The sequence below is a fragment of the Camelus bactrianus genome, chromosome 3 (genome assembly GCF_048773025.1).
Source record: "Camelus bactrianus isolate YW-2024 breed Bactrian camel chromosome 3, ASM4877302v1, whole genome shotgun sequence".
In the NCBI taxonomy this organism is placed as follows: domain Eukaryota; kingdom Metazoa; phylum Chordata; class Mammalia; order Artiodactyla; family Camelidae; genus Camelus; species Camelus bactrianus.
The window spans coordinates 113451771-113475748 of NC_133541.1; the positions used below are offsets into that span (position 1 = coordinate 113451771).

The window sequence follows — 23978 nt, forward strand, 5'->3', positions numbered from 1 at the left end:
CTTGGTGGTGTTCCTTTTCTCTCTCTTGCAACCTTCCTTACCCAAGAATGGGGACAAAGGGAGAACTGGTTAAAAGCCGGGTTCTTGAAAACCTACCTCTGTAAGAACGAGCAAATTCTTAATCTCTGAATATTAGGTTCGTTATGGCTGAGAATGGTAATAGTGATAGTACCTACTTCTGCTGTTGCTGCAATAATGAAATGATAGTCTGCACACATCACCTTAACAGTGTGTGCAAAGATGTGGGGGATCAAGCACCCTCCTACCCTCTTGGTGCAAATGAGAGAGGATGTAGCCCTGTGTTATTGCTGCTTTAACAAATTACCACCTACTGCTCCTTTCAAAAATGACCACCAATTTAGTGACTGACAGCAACACAAATTTATTATCTTACGATTGTGCACATCAGGAGACTGAAGTCTTCTGACTTAATCACTAGGCTAAAATCAAGGTGTCAGAATTTCCTTGGGTTGTTGTAAGGCCTGGAAATGTTTTCTGTTCTTATGAGGAGGGCAGTTACGTGAGTGTATCCATATGTAGAAGTTCGTTGATCTTCACACATCATTTTAACATTTGTGCACTATTCTTTATGAAGTGTTGCCTCAGTAAAAATGTACATTTAAAAATTTAGGATTTTTTTCCTATGATCAAAAGCCAAGAATTATTAACCTGAGTTCCTCTGAAATTCAGTGCAGAGTGGTGTTTATAAGTGTGTGCCTCTATCTGAGCCAAGTGTTCACAATTTTTGTCAGATTCTTAAAGGGTTGCGGGCCCCTAAGAAGTTAAAAATTACCAGTGGCGCCCTTCCCTAAAAGGAGAACCACTCACTCATGGTCCTCCTGGGGTTTGACCCAAGGTCAGACCTCTCTGTACAGACCAGGCATTCTGGAAATTCGGGATGGAAATGGGGAGGCACAAACATTTATTGGACTGGTCGCAAAACAAACAACATTTTTCTTTGCTCAGCAAAACTCAGATAATTATCTCTGGTCGATTTTTAGCTCAATTTTTAAAAAGTGTGGCTTTCTATTGGCCCAACGACTTGGCCCGCAGCCAATCCGGAGGCGAGCAGCTCTGTCCCCGCCCGCTTCCCCTCCGTCCTCATCCTCACCAGGGTGGAGGTCCTCTGCAGTGGAGGGGCAGCTTAGCCCCCTGCCCCACCTGACAAGCCGTAAAGAATCCTTAACCCACGCTCTGGATTCCTTGGAGGCCTCCTCATCCAGGCCCGACTTGCAAACCAGAATTTCCAGTGTGACTGTGTTCACAGTAAGTTAATGAGCAGCTGATGAGAACAGGGTGTTGGATATAGTGGATCTACCCAAGGGGGCGGTGCAAGGTGTCTGGTCCTCTGTCTCTCTTCCTGGTAAGAGGTGAATGGTGAGGGGGTCGGGGGGATGCAGCTCAGAGAGTGGAGGCCAGCAATGAGGGTAAAACCCCATAGAGCGGGAATCCGGAAACTAAAACCCCAGTCCCAAAATATACTTGTCTCTTGCTTATCGGATGAATGCCAAACTCTGTGCTGTATAAAGGCTTTACAGAAAAGAATGGGCTCTGGTCCAGAAGCCTGGATGTGAATCCCAGCTCAGTCACTTTTAGCTGTGAGGCCTCAAGGCCAGTTGCTTACCCTCTCTGTGTGTGCTTGGACCCTCCTTTGTAATATGGGCATAACAGGGGTACCTCCTCTAAACTCCCTGCATCACTTCTAAGCTGGCTCCTGTCCTCTGATCTTTTTAATTGAGATACAATCCAATTACCATAAAGTTTATCCTTTTCAAGTGTACAATTCAGTGGTTTGTCATATATTTGCAAAGTTATGCAATAATTGCCTCTAATTCCAGGACATTGACAGCACCCCAGAAAGAAACCATATACCCATTAGTAATTACTCCCTACTCTGCCTCCCCCACCAGCTATTAATCTACTTTTTGTCTCTATGGATTTACCTAATCTGGACCTTTCATATAAATGGAATCATATAATATGGGGCCTTTAACACCTGACCCCTTTTGCTGAGCATATGTTTTCAAGGTTCATGCATGTTGCATGAGGAAGTATCAGGCTCTCATTCATCTTCATGGCCAAATAATATTCCATTGAATGGATGTACCACACTTTGTTTATCAGTTGATGAACATTTAGGGCATTTCCGCTTGGGGGCTATAGTGAATAATGCTGCTGTGAACATTTGCATACAAGTTTTTGTGTTGCCCTATATTTTCACTTCTCTTGCATGTATACTAGGCATCGACAATTTTATCTTGTACTACTCTCCCTCTCCAAGTCAAAAGGGCCTTCCTTCTGTCTCTCAAACAAACCAGGATTGCTTGTACCTAAGGCCTTTGCACTAGCTATTTCTTCAGTCTGGAAGGCTCTTCCCCCAGATTTTCCCATGGTTCACTCTTTGTCAGTCAGATCTCAGTTTAAACAATACGACCTCAGCAAGCCCTTCCTGGAGTATTTTATCAGTCATTCTCCGCCTCTTACCTTGTTTCATTTTTTTATCTATTATTACACTCTGATTTAATAATTTTAATTTATTTGCATATTTGTAGCATATCTAACCGTTCTTGAATGTAAGGTCCAAGAGAGTAGGATCTTGTCTACTGTGACACTCACGATCCCCAGTTGCTAGAACAGTGCCTGACATGCAGTAAGCACCTATTAAACATTAGTTATTATTACGTGGCACCTCAGAGCAAACTTAAGAAGTAAGTACTATGTTATCCTCATGTTACAAATGAAGAAACTGAGACTCAGGGAAGTTAAGTGATTTGGCCAAAATCCCACTAGTAGGAAGTCCAGAGCCTGGGTTTGATGCCAGGACTCTCTGGCTCAAAAGCTGGTGCCTCTTGTATGTTGCTTACCACTTAATCTAGCTCCTGGACCTCACAAACTGACCATTCCAGCAAGGATTTATCTGAGCTTAGACAAGAGACACGTCAAGGAGGCAGACATATGGAGACTGTCTGGTCTGGCAGCACCAAGAGACCTGGCCCCAGGGGCAGGTAGATGGGAACGCCCCACCCCTGGGAGCTTTGGCTGGGGAAAGAGCTCCTCAGAGCCACCAGCCAACCCCTGGCCTCCCTCAAGCAGACCTTCTAAAGTAGCAGACCTCCCCTGCAGTGCCACGGTCACTTCGTTTTACACAAACTCCAGCAGGGACGGTGCTAATTAACTCACTCCTTCATGCCAGGTGCTGTTCCAAACACTTTTCATATATTAATTCACTGAATCCCTGATTAGCCTGTTGAGGTATATGTCACACTGTCCCCATATAATTGAGGCCCAGGGAGGGGGTGAAGTAACCTGCCTGAGGGCCCATGGCTAGAGAATGGTAGAGACAGCTTGTCCAACAGCTTTGAACCACTACTCTGCCCTGCATCTCAGCAGTGAGTTTGAGAATAAGGCTTCATTTACAAAAGAATCCACCACCGGGTGACTGTGTGACCTTAAGACAACCCCTGCAAGCTCTCTGGCCCTTAGTTGCATTATCTGCATAAATAGACAAGTGTGTTCTTTAGAACCAGATGTTAATAGTGTTATGTGTGTATGTGTGGTGGCGGGGGTGGGGGTGCGGAGATTCCATGATCAGTAGGGCTTGGAACACTGGGTTAAACTAAATTAAGCAGACTTCTTTACAGCAGGACTTCTCAGTGCCTTTAATATGCTAATGTGCAATTCATGGCTCTAAGAGGAGGGTTGAGGATGTAGCCATTCCCAAGCTTTTTTGAACACAGAACTAAGTGGAGTGGTGGTTCATAGAACACAATTTGGGAAACACTCATTAAAGAAGCTTGTTTACAGCAAAAAGTTACTTTTTCCTGAGATCAGACAGAACCCCCTTCCCTTTCCTTATTTTCACTTGCTGGGAAGAGAGGGACTTAACTTGTAGACATTCATCGATTCCTTTAGGTCTGTAGGGAACTTTGGGGCATTTAGCATGGAGACAGGAATAGGGACTTATTCACTAAGCCAGAGCTGTGATTATGGACCTAGATTGTCTTTCATGAGTCTCAAAACAGGCAGGTTTAATTTGAGGCAGGTGTAATTTAAGAAGTTGATAAAATGTTTCAGGTGAAAATTCTATCTTTGGAGTCAGTCAGAAATGGGTTTGCATCTTAGCTGTGCCATTTGACAGCAGGAGCTGTGTGAACTTGTGCAAGCTACCTAACATCTCTGTGCCTCAGTTTCCACATCTGTACAATGGATAATATAACACCTACTTCATAAGGGTCTTGTGGGGGTTTGTTGATAATAACGCATAAGACGCACTTGCAGATACCAAGTATTCAATAAGAGGTAACTACTATTATCAACATCGTCATCTTATCTCATTTTTACAGATAAGACAGCTGGGGCTCAGAGAGGTCATAGTTTGCCTAAGGCCACACAGCTATCCTGTGTGGCTGAGGTGAGACCCATACACCACCCCAAACCTGCTCTTCCTCCCCAAGATCCCCAAAGGAGGCTGAGCTAGTTCCTGGCTTGAAAATAAAATACCTCTCCCATCCCACGCCTCCCATTGCATGCCTGTGTTCCAGGGCTCTGGAGAACTGAGGAAGTCCTGAGCCCAAGAGCCTCCTTGTGCAGAGAAGTTCCTGGCCATTCTGATCCCTACAGCAGCTCCCTGGGGACATCCCATAGGATGACTAGCCGATGCAAACGTTGTGTGCCCAGCAGACCACACGGGCCCCCACTATCAACCTGGGACTTTCTGAGTCCTAGTGTGGATGGGGGATTTCTCAGCAGCTGCTGCAGGGTTAGGGACAGCAGGGAGACAGCATGGAGGCCAAGGGGACAAGGTTCCAGGCCCTTGTCTTGGATCCATGAAAGAAGGACGTCTTTAAAGAGGTTTGTATGGTGTCCTTCCAAGTAACTTTCCGTTTAGTAAAAAGGTTTTCTTTGTTTGTTTTTTTTTTTTTTCGTGTAGTATAGTCAGTTTACAATGTTGTGTCAATTTCTGGTGTACAGCATAATGTTTCAGTCACACATATACATACAGATATATATTCATTTTCATATTCTTTTTCATATAAGATATTGAATATAGTTCCCTGTGCTATACAGAAGAAACTTTTTGTTTATCTATTTTATGTATAGTAGTTAGTATCTGCAAATCTCAAACTCTCAATTTATCCCTTTCCACCTGCTTTCCCCTTCGTAACTATAAGTTTGTTTTCTGTCTGTGAGTCTGTTTCTGTTTTGTAAATAAGTTCATTTGTGTCTTTTTTAATTTAATTTAATTTTTTTTAGATTCCACATATGAGTGATATCATATGGTATTTTTCTTTCTGGCTTATTTCACTTAGAATGACAATCTCCAGGTCCATCCATGTTGCTGCAAATGGCATTATTTTATTTTTTATGGCTGAGTAGTATTCCATTGTATAAATGTATATACCACAACTTCTTTATCCAGTCATCTGTTGATGGACATTTAGGCTGCTTCCATGTCTTGGCTATTGCATATAGTGCTGCTATGAACACTGGGGTGCATGTATCTTTTCGAATTAGAGTTCTCTCTGGATATATGCCCAGGAGTGGGATTGCTGGATCATATGGTAAATCTATTTTTAGTTTTTTGAGGAATCTCCATACTGTTTTCCATAATGGCTGCACCAAACTATATTCCCACCAGCAGTGTAGGAGGGTTCCCTTTTCTCCACAGCCTCTCCAGCATTTATCATTTGTGGACTTTTGAATGATGGCCATTCTGACTAGTGTGAGGTGATACCTCATTGTAGCTTTGATTTGCATTTCTCGGATAATTAGTGATACTGAGCATTTTTTCATGTGCCTATTGGCCATCTGTATGTCTGAATTGGAGAATTGCTTGCTTAGGTCTTCTGCCAATTTTTGGATTGGGTTGTTTGTTTTTTTGTTATTAAGTTGTATGAGCTGTTTGTATTTTCTGGAAATTAAGCCCTTGTCAGTGCAAAAGGTTTTGATGCCTACACCCATCCCACCAAGAAAACAAAACAAAACACAAAAAAGGAAAACAAAAAAAGTTTTAAGAACCACTGATCTAGTGCTTTCTTTTCGTCGCACATATAGGGGAAACAGACCCAGATGGGAAGGACCTGCCTCAGGTCCCAGCGTGTTAGTGGCAGAATGGGGACGAGAATTCACATGGCCTGACTTTGTTAATATCAGCCTCTCAGACATCAGAGTCTAACTTGGGTTTATTTTTTTAAATCCAAAAGGGAAAACAGATCCTAAGTTTGTCCTTCATTTTTAAGTTGACACCTCCCACTTTTGGACCAGACTTCCCTCTGGCCACGACGCTCCCCGTGCCCCTACCCTCCTTGTGCCCACGTACCGGATGCTGCAGATCCAAACAGGCACAGGCCACGAGCATCACCGCAGTCCCCCGGCCCCCCGCCCTCAGGCTGCTGACCTGCCCAGTGACTTAGACAGCGAGAGGCGGGGAACGAGGATGAAACTACAGCCCATGCTTCGAGGACCTGCTCGAATCCCAGCTTAGCCGCTCCTTGTCTGCGTGACCTTGAGCAAGTCACCCAACCCCTCAGAGTCTCACTGTCATCAGCTGTAAAGCTGGGATAACTTCATGCACCTGGTGAGACTGCTGTAAGGATTGGAGGTAACTACAGGCAAAGAATCTGCTGCACGGAAGTCATGCAGCGGGAATAGTTTATATCAGTATTATTATTATAACTCCAGCTGGTTTTCCATCAGATCTGAAGTTCGTTTCCATACAGAAAGTGCATTACGCTCTCTGCACACCCGCAGCAAGGCCAGGCAATGCTGCCCTGCCACGTACATTCCTCGGACTGAGCCCTGCCCTTGGTTGTAACGTGAAACTCCTCCTACCTGTAGGCAGGTGTTCTGATGAGGGATGCTGTAAACGTGGTGTGATCAGCCTGAGAAAGGTGGTTGAGAAAAGACTCTAAAATCAGGCTGCTGGGTTTCACCATGGCCCCACTATTTACCTGCAGACTAGTTACTTAACCTTCCTGAGCCTCAGTTTCCTCATCTCTAATATAGGAATCATAGCAGGACCAAACTCATAGGCTTACTGTGAGGAGTAAATGGGATAATGTGTGTGAATTCTTGGTGCACTGGCTCAGCCTTAAAACATGGCAAAAAAGTAAGACCTCCTATTATTTGTACTAAGATCAGTCCTTTCTACCCAGAAAGAGCATAGTGGAACATAAAAGTACTGGATCGGGATTCAGGTGACTTTGAGTGAAGTACTGATTCTGCCACAAATTAGCAGGGTGATGTTGAGCGTGACTTTGCCCCTCTCTGTGCCTCAGTTTCCCCATCTGCCAACTCAAGGGGTGGATTAATTGAGTCCTTCCAGCTCTGACATTGAAGGAGAGCTGGTGAGAAGGTTATATGGCCACCCAGTGTAGTATCTGGATGGACCCAGTCTTCCCAGTTACCCCATTCAGAGGAGGACCAGGAAGCGGTCTGGGAGGAAGGCTTTGGCCTCTTCAAACCAGTGCCTGGCTTAAGAGAGGTGTTCTGGGGATACAGAAGCCCAGCTTGAAGTTGTCCCTATCACAGTGTGTGACCTTGGGAAAGGACTTCACCTCTCAGTTTCTTTATTTGTAAAATGGGACTTAAAATGGTACCCAGAGTAAGGGATTATAATGACCATCTGAGCCAATTCTGCGACTTCGCTTAGCACACAGAGGAAGGACTTGGTGTTAATCGTTATGCTGCCAGTTGCATGTGGACCCCATCTCTGGGCACGGTCTCTTCTTAAAGCCAGTCTGAGTGCACCTGTGTCCATTCACAGCATTATTTCTGATGACAATAAAGCTCTTTATGAGGACAGCAGCCATGGTGGGGACCCACCTGGAGAGGAAGAGTGGGCCAGTCTCTGCACGTTGACCATTGAGATTCCCATGATTCCAGGTCAGCCTGAAGGAGGTGACAGCCCTCTGTCCTTCCCCACCCTGCCCACAAGACCAGCTCGGCAGGACTAGAAACTCCACCTTTCCCAGCCCCTTTACCCGGTGTAGGATGCTGGCGGGAGAAGTGGCCACCCAAGTCCCATGGCCTGTCACTACGCCTGGGACCATAAGCAGTCTTTGTAGTATTGAAAAGAGTGTCCACTTTTGATTCTTGGCATCTCACATCACAGGCTGAGTGTCTTCACTGGACTTCAGTTTTTTCATCTGAAAAATGGAGATAGTAATAAAACCTGCTTCCCAGGGCCATTGCAAAGATTCAAAAAGGGAGCATGCGTATAACAAACAGCAAGCCCTCTATGAATAGCTTTCACGTCACTCATGTGACTCTCCATTTCTCCTCCAGTGCTTTTTGGCCATGCCATGCTGGGAACACCCAGCGCATTGAGTTTTGTATTTCCTTTCAGCCTGGAGCTGTGTCGGAGTAGTAGCGTTGGTCTGGGGTGGCAGTCTGGAAACCTGACTCGAGTTAGGACTCCGCCCCTCTGTTGCTCTGTGACCTGCCGCTGGTCATCCTCCCTCTCTGTCTATCAGTCTCTTCCTCTACAGCAGCACTGTCTAATAGAAATAGGATGTGATCCACATATGTAATTTTAAATTGTGTAGTAGCCAAACTTTATAAAAAGTAAAAAGAAATAGAGAAAATTAATTTTAATAATATATTTTACTTAACCCAATGTATCCAAGAAAGGATCATTTCAACATGTAATCAATACTAAAATGTTGCTAATGAGATATTTTACACTTTTTTTCTAAGTCTTTGAGACCTGGGAGGTTCTCAGCCTAGGGTGATTTTGGCAATTGTCTGGGATGTTTTGGGTTGTCACAACCTAGAGGGGTGGGGGATGGCGGGCAGAGACCAGAGATGTTGCTACACATCCTACGGTGCACAGCACAGCCCCTCACAGCCCAGATCTGGCCCAACATGTTAACAGTGCCTGTTTTACACGTATAGCACAGTTCAGATTAGCCACTTTCCAAATTCTCATGGAGCTGGTGGCTACCATATTGGACAGTGCAGCTCTGTAACATAAAACATTTGCACATGCACTTAAAAAGCCACGTTTTTAGGAATTTGGGTTCTGGTAAATTTATTTTCCTGCCCATCTCTAAATAAGTGGCTACATGAGATGTGGCTGGTTCACCCGTCCCTGGCTGGCTAAGGACAGAGCCCATCTGTCCCTGGCTGGTCAGACTCTTCCAAAGCCACCCGCCCTCCCCTGGGAGACAGCCTGGGACAGACAGTGAAGGCTGTTCTTTTCTGGGGAGACAATGCTGCAGGCCCTGCTACCTACCTGACAGGGCTATTGTGGCTCCGGGAGAAAAGGGCTTTGTCAGGACAGCAGCCCAGGAGTCAGCAGTTCAATGGGGCCCTTTATGTCTGCACTCCCGGGATGCTCCAGGCCAGCCCTGGGGAGGCTCCACCCCCTCCTAGGACAAATGGGGACCCTGAGGCCCAGAGAGGGCGTGGAAAGCCCTCCACTGGATCCCAGCGCCCTCCGCCTCAGCCCACTGCCCTAAAATATGAAATCCACCTAACTCTTTCTCAAAGCTCAGGGTGAACTCAGTACTGCATTTAACCTGGGCACGGGGACCCTTGCCCCATACCCTGAAATTTAGCAGTTCCACAAATGACAAACACTTACACAGTGACTGAACTAAAGAACACGTGTGCGTCTGTCTCCTAAGATCTGGGCTGACCTCTGGCACAAGGCAACTATAACCTTGTTTGCACCCTCTCTTGTGACTTAAAAAGCCCAGGCCAGAGGGAAACACTCCAGCTCTCTTGTCCTATGTCCTTGGAACAAAAAAGCGAAGGAGTTTGAATGCAGTGAGAGTTTGAGGGTTGTACCTGGCCAGCCCCAGAGATGGATACTGTTTTGCAGCACAATTAGGATCTGAGCAGCAGAGATGCTCCGCTAGAGAAAAGACAGACTCCCTTGTCAGGTCCTCCCTGTCAGGGGAATGGACATACACATTTTTCTATAATGAGGTGTCAGTCCCCAGGAAGGCCAGTCTCTGGTTTCTGGCTCTTCCGTGTTCCGATTCATGCTGGTCTTGGAAGTACTCACCTCCATGTGAACTCTGGCGCCACATCCCTCCAAAGTTAGGGGCAGGCCTAGATGTTAGGGGTAAAGTCCCGTGAACTTGAATCTGTAATGCGAGCTAGACCTGTAACTTGCCTTTTCTTTTTTGTTTACACTTTTGGGGGGGGGGGCATGTAATTAGGTTTATTTTTTTAAATGGAGGTAACTGGGGATTGAACCCAGGACCTCACATATGCTAAGTGTGGACTCTACTACTGAGCTCTACCCTCCCCTTGCCTTTCCTTTCTAACCTCTGCCCTATCCACACTCTTTAGACCCCATGGTGGTACACACACACACACACAGAAAGGGGCAGGAAGGGCTGTCTTATTTGACTGATCCTTCTGGAGAGTAAGTGACTTATTTAATGTTATCCAGCAAATTAAGGGAAGCCACATGCTGGGAGAACCCATCCTTTGAGGCCCAGCTAGAAGGCCACCAGTAAAGGGTGGAGGGTGGTGGCTGGGGAGACAGACTGGGGGCTGAGTAGCTTCTGGCACCCTCTCTTATTAGCTATGGAACCTTGGGGGCCAGTTTCTCAGAGTATTTAAAATGTGGCTTTTTGGGGGGGACGTTATTGCTTAAATGGTAGAGTGCATGCTTAGCATGCATGAAGTTCGGAGTTCAATCCTCAGTACCTCCATTAAAAAAAAGAAAACTAGTAATAAATAATTAAATAGACCTAAGGACCCCCTCCCCCCAAAAAAATTTTAAATGTGGCTTTTTCTATTCCTGTACGAAATATTATTAGGGGAAGCTGGTGACAGGTATAAGGGAACTCTCTGTACTATTTTTGTAACTCTCCTATAAATCCAAAATTATTTTATAATCAAAAAAATTTTTAATGTAATTTTTCCTTACCTGTACCATGGAGATTAGTACCTGCCTCACAGAAGGCTTCAATGAGATAATGCCTGTAAAGGGCTTAGTATAGTGTCTGTTCTGGAGTAAAGACTCAATAAGTAAGTACTTTGAAAGCTGCTTCCTCCAGGAAGCCAGGGACCTGTCAGAACCCACCACTGCTTTCTTGGCAGCCCCACATCCTCACTACTCGGGGGCAGGCGTTTACTTCAGCCTAAAATGATGCCGAGCTCAGTGTGGCTGCTGGGAGCATGCATTTCATCTTGGCTCTTCCAGTTCCTGGCTGGGGCTCTGGGGCAAGTTACTAGATCACTCTGTGGCTCAGTTTCCTTTCTGTAAATAATAAAACAACAAGCATGGTTGTCATGAGGATTAAATGAACTGGGATTTTTCAGCACTAACAGCTGTGCCTGGCTGATAGCAAGCACTGCACAAGAGTTTTTATGCTCCAGGTCAGTGTTTCTCTAACTTTTTCCCTAGTAGCACCCACAGTAACAAACATGCTTTCCATCACCACCATTTTTCTTTTTCATAGTGATTTGGAAAACACCAGTCTCCAGATAGGTGACCCCATTTTGTTTCCTATATTAGTATATGAGGTTCCTGGGGGACAGGGAATATGTCTGATTCATTTTGGTCTCCAATTACTTCGTTTGCTTCTTTCATTCAATTTACTAAGCTTCCATCACCCATTCATTCCACATATATGTATCGACCTTTTATTGAACACCTACTATGTGCCTATTGCGTATTAGTGCCCCAGTATAGATCGGACCTACCTTGAATGAATGAATCAAGCAGGGAGGTAGGAAGCCAGGAAGGCAGGGAGGAAGGGAAAAACCTGGGGTCCTGGATGTCCCTGGCCCGAAAGGCTTCCACATGACAGCAGTGCTCCCTTCCGCCCCCGCGTTCCACTTCCATCCCAGCCAGAAAATTGCCCTCTCTCTTGCCATCCTGGGGCCTATCAATTGTGTCACTGGGGACGGAACTGGGTGCAGGTCCCGGGGTTGCGGAGGGGTGGTGCCCGGGGACCCGCCCCCTTGACTCCAGCCAGGAACAAGGGGCGGTGACTCCCTCGCTGGGCGTCGGGCAGCCTCCTGCGCCCCGGGAGGGCGTGCGCCCCTCTGCGGGCAGCTTGAGCGCAGGGCCCCCCGGCCCTTGGAGTTACCCAAGAGGCCGGGTGACTCCTCCCCGGGGACCCTCCCCCTCTGCGGCGCGTCATTCTCTCCACCCTCGGGTCCCGACCCCGGCGGCTCCTCGTACGCCGGCCACACCAGGGACGAGTCTCAGCCACCTGCTCCGGAGCCAGGGAACCGGGGCGCCGTTCGCCCGCGCTTCGGTGCGAGCGCCGGGCCCCATGGAGCCGCCGGCCGGCAACGCCAGCTGCGAGAACGGTGCGTGGGGCCGGCGGGGACCCGGGTGCGCCCCGCGCTGAGCGCCTGCCCTTCCCCGCCGCTCCTTTCCTCCGCGTCCTCTCCTGCCAAGGGGCCCCAAGTGGGGGAGAGGGTCCGCACGCGTCGTCCCTCACCCGGTTCTCAGGCCCGCCTTGGGGAGGAGCCAGGTTCTGGCTGTGCCCCCCCACCTTTGGAGCTGGGTTGCTGAGAGGGGCAATGGGGGAAAGGGGACCGTACTGCGGGAGTAAGGGGTGGGAGGAGGTGGGCTTTACTGGTTACAGCTGGTCCACCAAGAGGTGGGGGACTGGGGGGTGTCTTTTATGTATAGTTGCTTCAGATTTTAGTACCTGCCCAGGTCTGCCTCCCTGGGGCCCAACAAAGACAGGGGAGTGAGGCGCAGAGACTCACCACCCTCAAACCCACATGCACCTTTTGGGAAAGGGAGGGAAAGAACACCCCAGGAAGGGGTAAGGAAGGATGCTTGGCTTTATGCTCGGGTTCTCATCATGAACCTGGGTGGTGGACTAGGCCGTTTACCTGCATCATCCCTGTCAATCCTTGACACAACTCTACCTTAGTGTCTCGGCTCTGGAGACAGAGAAACTGAGGCTCTGAAAAGTCTGATTAATTTGCTCAAGGTATTAATCACCGTGGGGCGATGGAATACAGAACCAGGGCTTGGATTCTAAAACCTGTCTTCATACCACTGCGTCACCTCCTTTCTTGGTATAGCATCATTTTCCTACCTTGTCTTGGCATCGCAGGCTGTGGGAGATCCCTGTTTTTCTAATTTCTCTTCTCCAGTGAAGCTTTCAGAGCTGGCCTGTTGGGTGTTGGCTGGCTTTGGTTTCCTGACCAACGAGACAGTCCATTTTCAGCCTCACCTTCCCCTGGGGAAGAATATGTTCCCCAGTCCCCGCGTATCCTGGAAGAGGAGCAGGAATCATCTGGCCCAACACCCACCTGTCAGATAAGCATCCTTCTCACAATTGGATTTCCTTTGGCCATCGGCCCTCTTCCTTGTTCTTTTCCCCGGGTGGGAGAACTTAACTCAGTGGAGGGTCCTGTGCCCCTTGGGTGCCTCAAGCCTCCCCCAAACAGCCAGACCCACCCTTTGGCTCCACCTGCTGGAAATGCACCTGGAGGAGGCCAGGGGAGGGGTGTGCGAAAGGGCTTGGCCTTCCTCTTGGGAGCCACCTTCTTTGCCCTACATCCTGCCAGGTTCTGGCTCTTTTCCTAAGCTCAGGGAACTCCCAGGATGTGACTCCTGTCCTAGCTGACAGAACAAGTTTGATTAGGGACCCAGATGGTTTCTTATCTCATCTTCTGTTGATTGTGACCCAGCTGTTAGAAAGAGAGGTCTCCCACTGCAGAAGACACATGGCCATCCCCCAGTGGGTTCCAGACCCAGTCCTGCTACCCGGGTTTTGGGAGACTCACACAAGTCCTTCCCTATCTCAGGGCCTCAGTTTCCCCAGCTGAAAAGCAAGAGGGTTAGATGGGCTGCCTTCTAAGGGCCCTTCCAGCTTTGCTGTTCCATGCTGTGCCGTAGAAGGAAAGTCAGCATTGCCCTTACTGTGTTCCACCAGAATGCCACTCTGTGCTCAACATAGGCCAAAGCTAGAGCTGCCTGACCTGTTGGACTTTGGGGCCCTTCTAGCTTGGTCCGAGGAAAAGGGCCTGCCAGGCTTACATTCTTGGCACAGGAGCCTGGGTCTTTATGACACACAGGCTGTAAGGACCTTCTACCACCAAAAGTCACAAACTTAAATGCCAGTAGGGGCCGAGCACATAACACAGTTGACTGAAAGGAGCCAGGTGTGGACTCTGGGGGAATCGCTAAGAGTACCTCCCGTCTAGCGGGGAGCCAGCTGTTTGCCTCTGGGACCATCTGCCCAGCAAGGTAAGCGAAGGCAGCCTTGAAGCTGAATTTTCATAGGGAATCTGGTTTTTAAATACTGGTGATGAATTCATACTTTAAGATAACCCTCAAGAAGCTAGATGAAACCCCATCCCCTTTGCTGCCTGCTTTGTGACGGGGTGTGTGTTGACCAAGAGCATGAGCTCTGACATCATATGGGCTTGGGGAACAGTTCTGGCTTGACCACTTAGCACCAGTGCAGCCATAGGTTACTGAGCTTATCAGGACCCCAGTTTCTCAGCTAAAACCCTGGACATGATCGCTGTGCCATTTCCATGATAGGGATGTTCACTGGAAGGCCCAGAGCTGTGAGCACCAGCACGGGAAGATTGTTGCCTCTGCCTTGTACTGTCTCCTTGAACTTGGGCAGCTTGGTGCTTCTGACTGAGGGTCTGCTCTTCATGCCCGAGTTTGTCCTGTTGTCTTTGGTGTTTGTGTCACAAGAGCCAGCAAGTGTGGGCTGGCTTTAGGGCATGAGGGCTGCTTCAGACTCTCACGGACTCTAGGACTCTAGACAGCAAAGTGAAGACAGATCCTGCCTGGGGTGGCAGGGACGCCCATCCCTCGGCGGCCTGAGGAGGCCCCAGCCACTGACCAGGAGCACTAGAGGTTTTCGAAGGATGGCCTGGGGATGGTTGGTCCTGACCAACAGGATGCTCAGAGTTCGTCATCTTCAGGCCTAGGAGGGGCTGTGGACTCTCCAGCTTCACTCCCTCCTGGTACCCGCCGGGATTCTGCATCATGGCTGGAGTTAGTGATACGTAAGTGAAGAGGCCTCTGGGAGGGGAGACTCCCTGTGTGATCCTGAGCTGTGGGAGGCCCGTGTGCCCAGAGGCTGGTGAGGTTGGATTCAGTGACACCTGAGATCTGGGGGGACCCAGCTTGATGTGTGGGGCGTCAGTATGGTGTCGTGGTTATGTTCTGGGGTTCTGGAGTCAGACAGCCTGTGTTCATAGGCCAGGATCCTGACCTCTTGTTGCCTCCCTTTCCATGTCGATGAAATGGGAATTAAAGACAGCCCTCATTTGATGGGCGGTTGGAAGAACTTGATGACTTCACGCCAATGAAGTCCCTAACCTGGCGTAAACACTCAGTAAATGTTAACCGCTGTTTTTAGTTTGGGGCTCAGGGTATGGCTGGAGTGCGGCAGTGGCTGAGGCCTGGGGTCTGAGGCAGTGGCCGGTGCCGGTATCTTTAGAGCATGCAAACGTCCCCCGCGTGACTCTCTCCCCGGTGTCTTCCCCAGGTTCCCTGATCCGCCTGTACTGCTCCTCTCAGCAAGTTCTGTGTCAGATCATCGCTGACCTTGGCCCTGAGATGCCCAGCAATGTCACCTCTCACAGCTGGCAGGAGAGGTTCAGGCAGAGCTACAGCTTCTACATCGGCCTGGGGCTGGCCTTCCTGTCCAGCTTCCTCATCGGCAGCAGCGTCATCCTCAAGAAGAAAGGCCTCCAGCGACTGGTGGCCTCGGGGGCCACGAGGGCAGGTAGGCTCCTGGCGGTGGGGTGTGGGTGTGGACGGGGTGCTGGGCAGCCGAGCCCGCAGCCAGCCCTGTGAGCCTCCTCCCGGGTCCGCTGTAGCAGTTGGAGAGCCTGTCCTAAGGGCACAAAAGGTGCACTGTCAACCCCATGGGGAATCAGTCCACCAACGGGACACCTTCCTTTATGATCCAGTATTTCCTGAGAACTTCGTGGTCAGTTAACTGGGGTGAAGAGAGGGAAAAGTCTCAGGGCCAAGAATCAGGAAGCCCAGGTCTATTCCTGGTTTTATTTCTTACCAGTTGTGCCGTGGCAGGCCGGTAACAACCTCCCTACAAGATGGGAACACGATGCCTCTGCCCAGAACAGTGGCAGACACTAGGGTGCCCTCACTTACTGTCAAACTGAGCTCCTGTATAGGATACAAAAGAATTGCTGAGTCTCTGTCCACAGGGGTTCGTTTGTTTGGAAAATAAGGTGTGTATCCTTGAAAACAATTCCTGAGAAAAGGAATCCTATATAAAAGAATTCACTCATTGAATCATCATTTATTGTGTACCTGCTGCATGCCAGGTGCCATGCGAGACATGCAGCCACTGTGCCCTTGAAGGGCTTTGAGTTGAGTGGGAGAGATAAGCAAGTCGATAAACACTTGTCCCATAGCCTGTTAAGTGCTGTCATGGGGAAAAGATGAAGGGGAGAAGAGGAAGATGACGTAGTGTTCCAGGCAGAAAGAACAGCATGTGCAAAGGCCCAGGGCTGAAAGCATGAATTATATTAGAAGCTGAAAGTAATTCAGGATGGCTGGAGCATGGAGGGGTGAGAAATGGGCTGAGGGCCAGCTCATGAAGGGTCTTGTAAACTGGGCTCCAGAGTTTGAGTGTAACTCTAAATGACAAAGGTTTTAGGCAGGCAAGTGACGTATTTTGATTTATGATTTGAAAAGATCCCTAGTTGCTGGGTGCAGAATGGGTTAGGGGACAAGACTGGAGGGCGGGAGGCCGGTTAAAGGAGGAAGACAACAGAGCTTGGGCCAGGGAATGGCCGTGGGCATGGAGACAGGTGGTGGAGTGCAGAGACGGTTTCTGCAGGTAGGACATACTGGGTTCGGTGTTGCCGGGCTCCAAGGGGAGTGTGAAAAAAATGAGTCAGGATGACTCAGCCCTCTGCTTTGAGCAACTGGGGAGATGAAGGTGCTCTTTTCTGCAATGAAGAATACAGGAGGAGCAGGTTTATGGAAAGACAACGTGTTCAGGTCTGGACATGTTCAACTTAATGTTCTGTGAGACACTGTGCTTTGGCAGCAGACCATTAGGGCTCCAATTCCAGCTCCTCAGTTCCTGGCGACGTGATCCTGGGCAAGAACATAGTTTTTCTGTGCCTCAGTTTCCTCATCTAAAAACAAAATGGGGATAAGACTAGTTCCAGCCTGCAGGACTGTCATGAAGATGGGTCGTGTGCTTAGAAGGACGCTTGGCACAGAGTGGGCACTAATGTTAGCCTCAGTTATCTAAGTGGGAGGGCCTGGCGGACAACCCGATACCCAGGTCTGGGCCAGGTGTGCGCGGATACGGAGAGCTATGAGGTGTGGGGATGAAGTCAGGATCAGTGGTCATCGCTGCTCTGTCTTCCACTTCTGGACACATGTTCGAATGGCCAGAGCCCTCCCAAAGTGCCAGAAAGACAGCTGCCTGTGCTCAGGAGAGCAGGGCAAGTACCCCTGACCATTCAGAGAGGCAGCGGCCCTGGCATCAGTTTTTCCCTCCAGTCTGATATTTCAGCATCTCCTGAGATTTCAGCTCTTAGGGTGAAATGCTCTCAGAGCTCTTAACGTGAACGAGGGAGACTCTGACTCCTTTAGGAGCCTGATGGAACTGAAAGGCCTTCTTAGGAAAATGGGCATTCACAAAAAGCAGAATGTGAATTTGGGATTTTTCACAGAACAGTCTAAAACCCATCCATCCCATCCTCAGCCTCACAGCTAATGTTCCTGAGCGCTGCCTGGGTGCTGGGCTCTGAGGCCATCATGCGAACACAGCAGACACACTTCCTGACTTCCATTTCAGTGGAGCAAATGCAAGAAAATAAATCAGTTCAATTATAAATGACAAGTGTCATGAAGGAGAAGAGCTGGGTGTGATGAGAGAGAGTCCCAGGGGGAATAATAAAGATAAGGGGTCAGGGAGGGCATTTTAGGGGAAGCAGCATTCAAGCAGAGACCTGTGAAGGGAATGTGGATCTAGGCAAATATTGTTAAGACTATTCTGAACATGGAAAAGCACATGCAGAGGCCTTAAAGGCCAGAAAGAGCTCATCATTTTTGAAGAACTCAAAGAAAGCCGGAGTGGCTAGACTGTAGTAAGGAGAGTGGCAGGAGATGCCTGTGGAGAGGTGAGCAGGGTCAGAACTGTGAACAGGGCTTGGTAGAGATTCTGGTCTTTATCCTAAGAGTATTTAGAAGCCACTGGCCAGCAGTAAGCTGAGAAGTGACAAATTCTGATTTACGTTCTTAAAGACTCCTGGCTGCTATGAAAGGAATGGATTATAGGAGGACAAAGGTAGAACCAGAGGAACCCTAGAAGGCTGCTGCCTCGACCCAGAGTTGGGTGGTGGCAGTGGAGTGGACACATGTGAGGTGCTTTTTGGAGACAGAGTCAGCAGGATGGACTGGATGCAGGAGGTGGAGTAGTGGGAGAGTCAAATGATTCCCTGGTTTCTGGCTTAAGCAACTAGGGACCCAGAGGTGCCATTTACTGAGTTTCATTTGGTGGGTGGGGAGCATTTAAAATCAAGAGATCCATTTAGGACAGAATTTGAGATGCCGGTGAGAGATCCAAGAGTTGTCAAGTCAGCAGTTGGATCCACACCAGGGCTCAGAAGAAAAGGTCAGGGTGCGTGTATGAAACAGGGACACCAGCAGCTAGATGGAAATTAAGGCTTTGGAATGGTTGCGCTCACCGGGGGAGGGCCCAGAAGCGAGCCTGGGGGACTCACCACAGCTGACTCGGACTGAATGCTTGGAGACTGGGGCGTGCAGGCAGAGAAGGGGCGGTCCTGGGAAGCGTGGCCGCGCACTCACTCGGTGCCTGTTGCTTTCTGCAGTGGACGGAGGCTACGGCTACCTGAAGGACGCGATGTGGTGGGCTGGATTTCTCACCAGTAAGTGAGCCCTTTGCTGCTAACGACTGTGCCCGATTGATGACAGAGGCAGAGAGGAAAGGAGGGTGGGTGGGGCATTTCTGTCCCTATTGTGCAAGGTATGAATCTGAGGCCAAGATTCCCAGGGGGAAACCCTTGACAGTCTTTGCTGGTAGAACATCTTACCTGTATCTCAGATCACTTTCTCCACCCAAAGTCTCTCTCATCCATGAAGCATCTACCCCCAGAGAGATTTGTCCAGAGCTGGTGATGATAAAGATGTCGTTTCTCAGCTTCCCTGGAAACACAGGGAGCTGTCGCTGCCCGTTGGAGTCTCCTGGACTTTTCTGCAGGGGATAGCCTGGGACTCCTAAGTCAGTTTCCCCATTCCTCAGGCAGTTGTTGGCTCACTTAGCACATGGTTGGCCTGCCATCTAAAGTTTGCCCAGATTTGTACATTCACACATTTCCCCCGCTTTCCACCCACCCTCTCTGGATTTCAAAGCCTAATTCTTTCAGATGGAAAATTAGCCAGCTTTCCATTTGTAATCCCCTAAATCAGGTTTTGATCCCAGTCTCAGCCAGAGCGATCACATTCATCATCTGCTTTCAAAGAGCGGAGCCAGTTCATTCTCTACGAGCAGAGACAGAAAGGACACTTAAAGGAGCCTGCACACTGGAAACTCACCTGGGGAGAAGTGGGCCCTTTGGGGATGTCAAACTTTCTAACCACCTGCCTGTCCGTCTAGACAGTCCACACCTCCTCTGGAAAAGATGGTCCTTGGACCATTTGGTACCCGGAGAATCAATAACTGTACCTGTTTCTTTATCTGATAATTAACACTTTCTAGAACTTACCTTAAAGATAGAGACCAATCATTGGCAGTCCCTGAGATACACTTAACCGTGCCTCGACCAGAAGCCAAGAGACTTCAAGATCAAGAAGGCATCCTGTGACCCGGGACTCTCGGCATGCTTTCTCATCTTTAAAATGGAAGGATTTGGTCAGGATAGTCTGAGCCCGACCTTCAGATCAGATTGTCCAGGGAGAGGGCGTAACAATCAGAATTTCAAGTAATGCTGGCCTGGGATTCTGTGAGGGGTTGAACGCTGAGTGAAGGCATCTCTACCCAGATTCATTTGGACTGGAGATGGTGCACTAGAGCCAATGACCCCTTTTTCCCCTTAATTTCCTAGTGGCTGCTGGAGAAGTCGCCAACTTCGGGGCCTATGCATTTGCTCCTGCGACAGTCGTCACACCTCTGGGAGCGCTGAGTATCCTCATAAGGTTATTGTCACCTCTCTTGCCGCCTCTGGCTTCTTCCTCTTTTCAGTTTGTTGGTGTCTGGAACAGTTGCTACTTGTAATCAGGGACTTGGGTCAGTCCCAGCTCCCCCCAAAAAGTTGTGTGCTGCTCAGAACTCCAGACCTTTGGATTATTTGCTGCCTGTTGCTCTAGCATCTCTTTGACTGGTCAGTGAAGGGGCAGGCCAAGCGCAAACCAGTTGGAAGCGCCTCCGCTGCCACCAGGCTGAATGTCTCACGTCAGCATTCGGCGCCTCAATAGGAGAAGCGTACCAGTTGAAGGTGTAAGGCCTAGATTAGCACTCCCTGAGCTCTAACCTTAGCTCCACCACTTAGTAAAGTTACCATGGCAGGCCACTTAACCACTCGAAGCCTCAACTTCCCACCTGCTAAGTGGGGATGTTCGTAATACCTTCCTGAAGGCATTGCTTCGAGGACTACGTGAGATAAGGCACAGAGTGCAGATACAGAACTGGGGCTGAAGAATAACCACGGCTAACGTATGTAAGTAACATCTATTGCTGTGTGCTAAATGTTCCAAGTGTGCTCCGTGTATTAACTCATTTAATCCTGGAAGCATCCCTACTAGTTAGAAAGTAGGAGAGACCTGCGGCCAAGAGAGGTTAAGCGTCTCGGCCAAGGTCACCCAGGCCCCAGGAGGCTAGGCCAGGATTCCCTCCCAGGCAGTCTAATTTCAGAGTCTGGGTGCTTAATCACTAGGTCATGTTGCCTCCAAAATGTTTGATAGCTTGAAAGATAACTGGTATTAAATGCATTGCCCCGTTCCTCCCGAGCTACAGACATAGTTCCTCTCTGGGGGTCCTGTGCCCCATCTGAAGCTGGCTCTGATGGTTGTTCTAACCTTGGAGCCCTGGTAAAGCCCAGCCAACCACATGCAATACCCATAATTCCCTCTGTTTTGTTTTACCGGCTTGATGACAATTTTGTAACGTTTATGCAATCAAAAACCAGATGGAGCCGTGATACCACTATTGCATATCTGATTAGTTTACAAAGCCCCACCCCCAGGAAGTTGGGAGAGGCAGGGATTCCTGCAGCACGTGACCTGTGCCTTTGCTAATGCCACCGGATGCTCGTGAGCAGGCATTATGGGTGGAACGGTTTTGGTGGTTTTAGAGGAGAGATGGTGGACTCTCAGAGGAGCCTGGACATCACTCCCCTCTCTCCTGATACCTTTCCCCAGGACTTTTGAGGCTCACTGGGTCAGCCTAGGCCGGCCCACAGATTTTTACCCTAAACGAATACCACCTTCATAAAGAAACAGAAGCATGCCCCAACGATCACACCTGTCTTGTCCACTTTCCCTCCCTGCCTCCCTTCCTCCCTCACCTCTGCTGGGTGAGAATGAAAGTCACATCACCAAGGAACAGCAAGGGGCTGGAGGTGTTTTGTCCAGAAAAGACTCAAGGAAGAATTCTCTTCAATAAGGTGTAGAGGAAAACCCACAGGCTTTATAATTTAGGCAGAACTTGAGCTCAAATCTCCACTCAGCTATTGACCAGTCGTATGATCTTGCCACCATTTAAGCTTCTATGGGACTCAGTTTTCTCATCTATAAAATGGGCATCAGCATATTTTACTCTTCTAAGAGTTACAAGATGTTAGTGAGATAGTAAGCGGGAAGTTGCTAGCATAATATCTAGTACGTAAGGTGTGTCCAAGACACGGCGCCTACAGTGGTCATTGTGCTTGTTTATACTGGCGCATACAAATGGGAGAAGGAATGGCTTTGTTCTGTACGGCTCAACGAATAGAAATGGGCAAGGATGAGAAGTTACCGTATTTTGGTGAATAACAGAATGACCTACAGTGGATTCATTTGCCTGGTGGCGGGCGAGCAGCTGGCCACCAGAGATATACAAGCCACAGCTGAGAGCTGTCTGTTGGCAATAATAAGAGAAGATGTGCTCTGTGGGTAGGAAGCTGGACAAGAGTGCTCTGAAAGGCTCCTGCAACTCTTCTGCGTGGGCTGCTTTGTCTCTAAAATGAAAGAAGCCCACATGTATGTTGCTGACTCTTCCAGCCCCCACGGTAACCCTCCCGAACCTAAGTTTCTATGTCAGACGTTTCCTAGGGGTCCAGAAAAGCTTCCTCGTGTGAGAGTTGTGAGTCCTGACCTGTTCTCCCTGAGGGCTTGCTCAGCCCCGCTTTTCTCCAGGACGCTGGGGCTGGCCCGGCTGCTCTAACCCCTTCTCCATGTCCACACGCAGTGCCATCCTTTCCTCCCATTTCCTGGGAGAGAGTCTGAACCTGCTGGGAAAGCTGGGCTGTGTGATCTGTGTGGCCGGCAGCACCGTGATGGTGATACACGCCCCCGAGGAAGGGAAGATCACCACCGTCATGGAGATGGCTGCCAAGATGAAAGACACAGGTGGGCTCCAAGCCCGGGGCGGGGTGGGAACCACGTGGAAGGTCTGACTGGGTCCTGGCCATCTCAGGTGCTGCCACCTGGAGGAGGCAGGTGGAAGTTGGTGGGCTGCTACTAAGGCTAGCGCGCAGGTTCCCAGCCTGATAGGGAGTTGATGCCATTTATTATGTGCTTATTATGTGCCAGGTACTGTTCTAAATGCTTTATGGGTCGTGATGGAATGTCATAGACTGAGTGGCTTATAAACAGCAGACATTTGTTTTTCCAAGGTCTGGAGGCCACGATCAAGTCCATGATCAAGGCCCACTGATCTGGCTCATAAACAAACATCTCGCTGTGTCCTCACCTGGTGGAAGGGGCCAGGGAGCTCTCTGGAGTTTCTTTCTTTAAGTTTTTTAACGTTAATTTTATTTATTTATTTTCTGGGGGGAAGTAATTAGGTTTACTTATTTATTTTTGATGGAGGTACTGGGGATTGAACCTAGGACCTCCTGCATGCTAGGCATGTGCTCTCTCTCTGAGCTAGACCCTCCCCCATCTCTGAAGTTTCTTTTATAAGGGCACCAATCCCTTCGTGAGGGCTCTACCCTCATGATGTAATCACCTCCCAAAGACCTCACCTCCGTACCATCACATTAGGGGTTAGGCTTCAACATGTGAATGCAAGAGGCCAGGAGGGAAGTGGGGTACAGTCAGTAATTGCATTCATTACCTTATTTAATCCCACAAAAGAAGCCTATGTGAGGAAGGTCCTATTACTAGCCCTGTTTTACAAATGAGGAAACTGAGGTCGTGGGGTTTTAATTAATAACTTGTACAAGTTATTAAATAGTCATGTCACTGGGATTGGAACCCATGTTTGTCTGACTCTAAAACCCAGGTTTTTTTTTTTTAATTGACGTATAGTTTATTTACAATGCTGTGTTAATTTCTGGTGTACAGCATGGTGATTCAGTTATACATATACACAGATATATATATTCTTTTTCATTACAGGTTATCATAAGATATTGAATGTAGCTCCCCTGTGCTATACATTAGGACCTTGCTGTTTATTTTATATATAGTAGTTTGTATCTGAAAATCTTGAACTCCCAATTTATCCCTCCCCTCCCCTTCCCCTTTGGTAATCATAAGTTTGTTCTCTATGTCTGCAAGTCTGTTTCTGTTTTGTAGGTAAGTTCATTTGTGTCCTTTTTTTAGATTCCACATATAAGTGATAGCATATGACATTTTTCTTTCTCTTTCTGGCTTACTTCACTTAGAATGACGATCTCCAGTCCATCCATGTTGCTGCAAATGGCATTATTTTATTCTTCCTTGATTTTTTTACAGCTGAGTAGTATTCCATTGTATATATACCACATTGTCTTTATCCAGTTATCTGTTGATGGACATTTAGGCTGCTTCCATGTCTTGGCTATTTGTAAATAGTGCTGCTGTGAACATTGAGGGTGTATGTATT

General features: G+C 48.5%; 1 protein-coding gene across 3 annotated transcripts in view; it reads left to right on the top strand.

Annotated features, from left to right (window-relative positions):
* NIPAL4 (NIPA like domain containing 4) overlaps positions 1–23978 on the top strand; it is a 41053-nt gene that overhangs the window by 13806 nt on the left and 3269 nt on the right. Inside the window, exons 1-5 of one of the 3 annotated variants that reach the window (XM_010970060.3) lie at positions 1076–1266; positions 15450–15689; positions 18784–18840; positions 20017–20107; positions 22356–22516. In XM_010970060.3, the coding sequence (XP_010968362.2) occupies positions 15521–15689; positions 18784–18840; positions 20017–20107; positions 22356–22516 (478 nt within the window). In that variant the 5' untranslated portion in view covers positions 1076–1266; positions 15450–15520. Of the gene's footprint in view, positions 1–1075; positions 1267–12096; positions 12283–15449; positions 15690–18783; positions 18841–20016; positions 20108–22355; positions 22517–23978 lie in introns of those variants that run through there. The other 2 variants (XM_074360991.1, XM_045506693.2) reach the window with 2 other exon arrangements.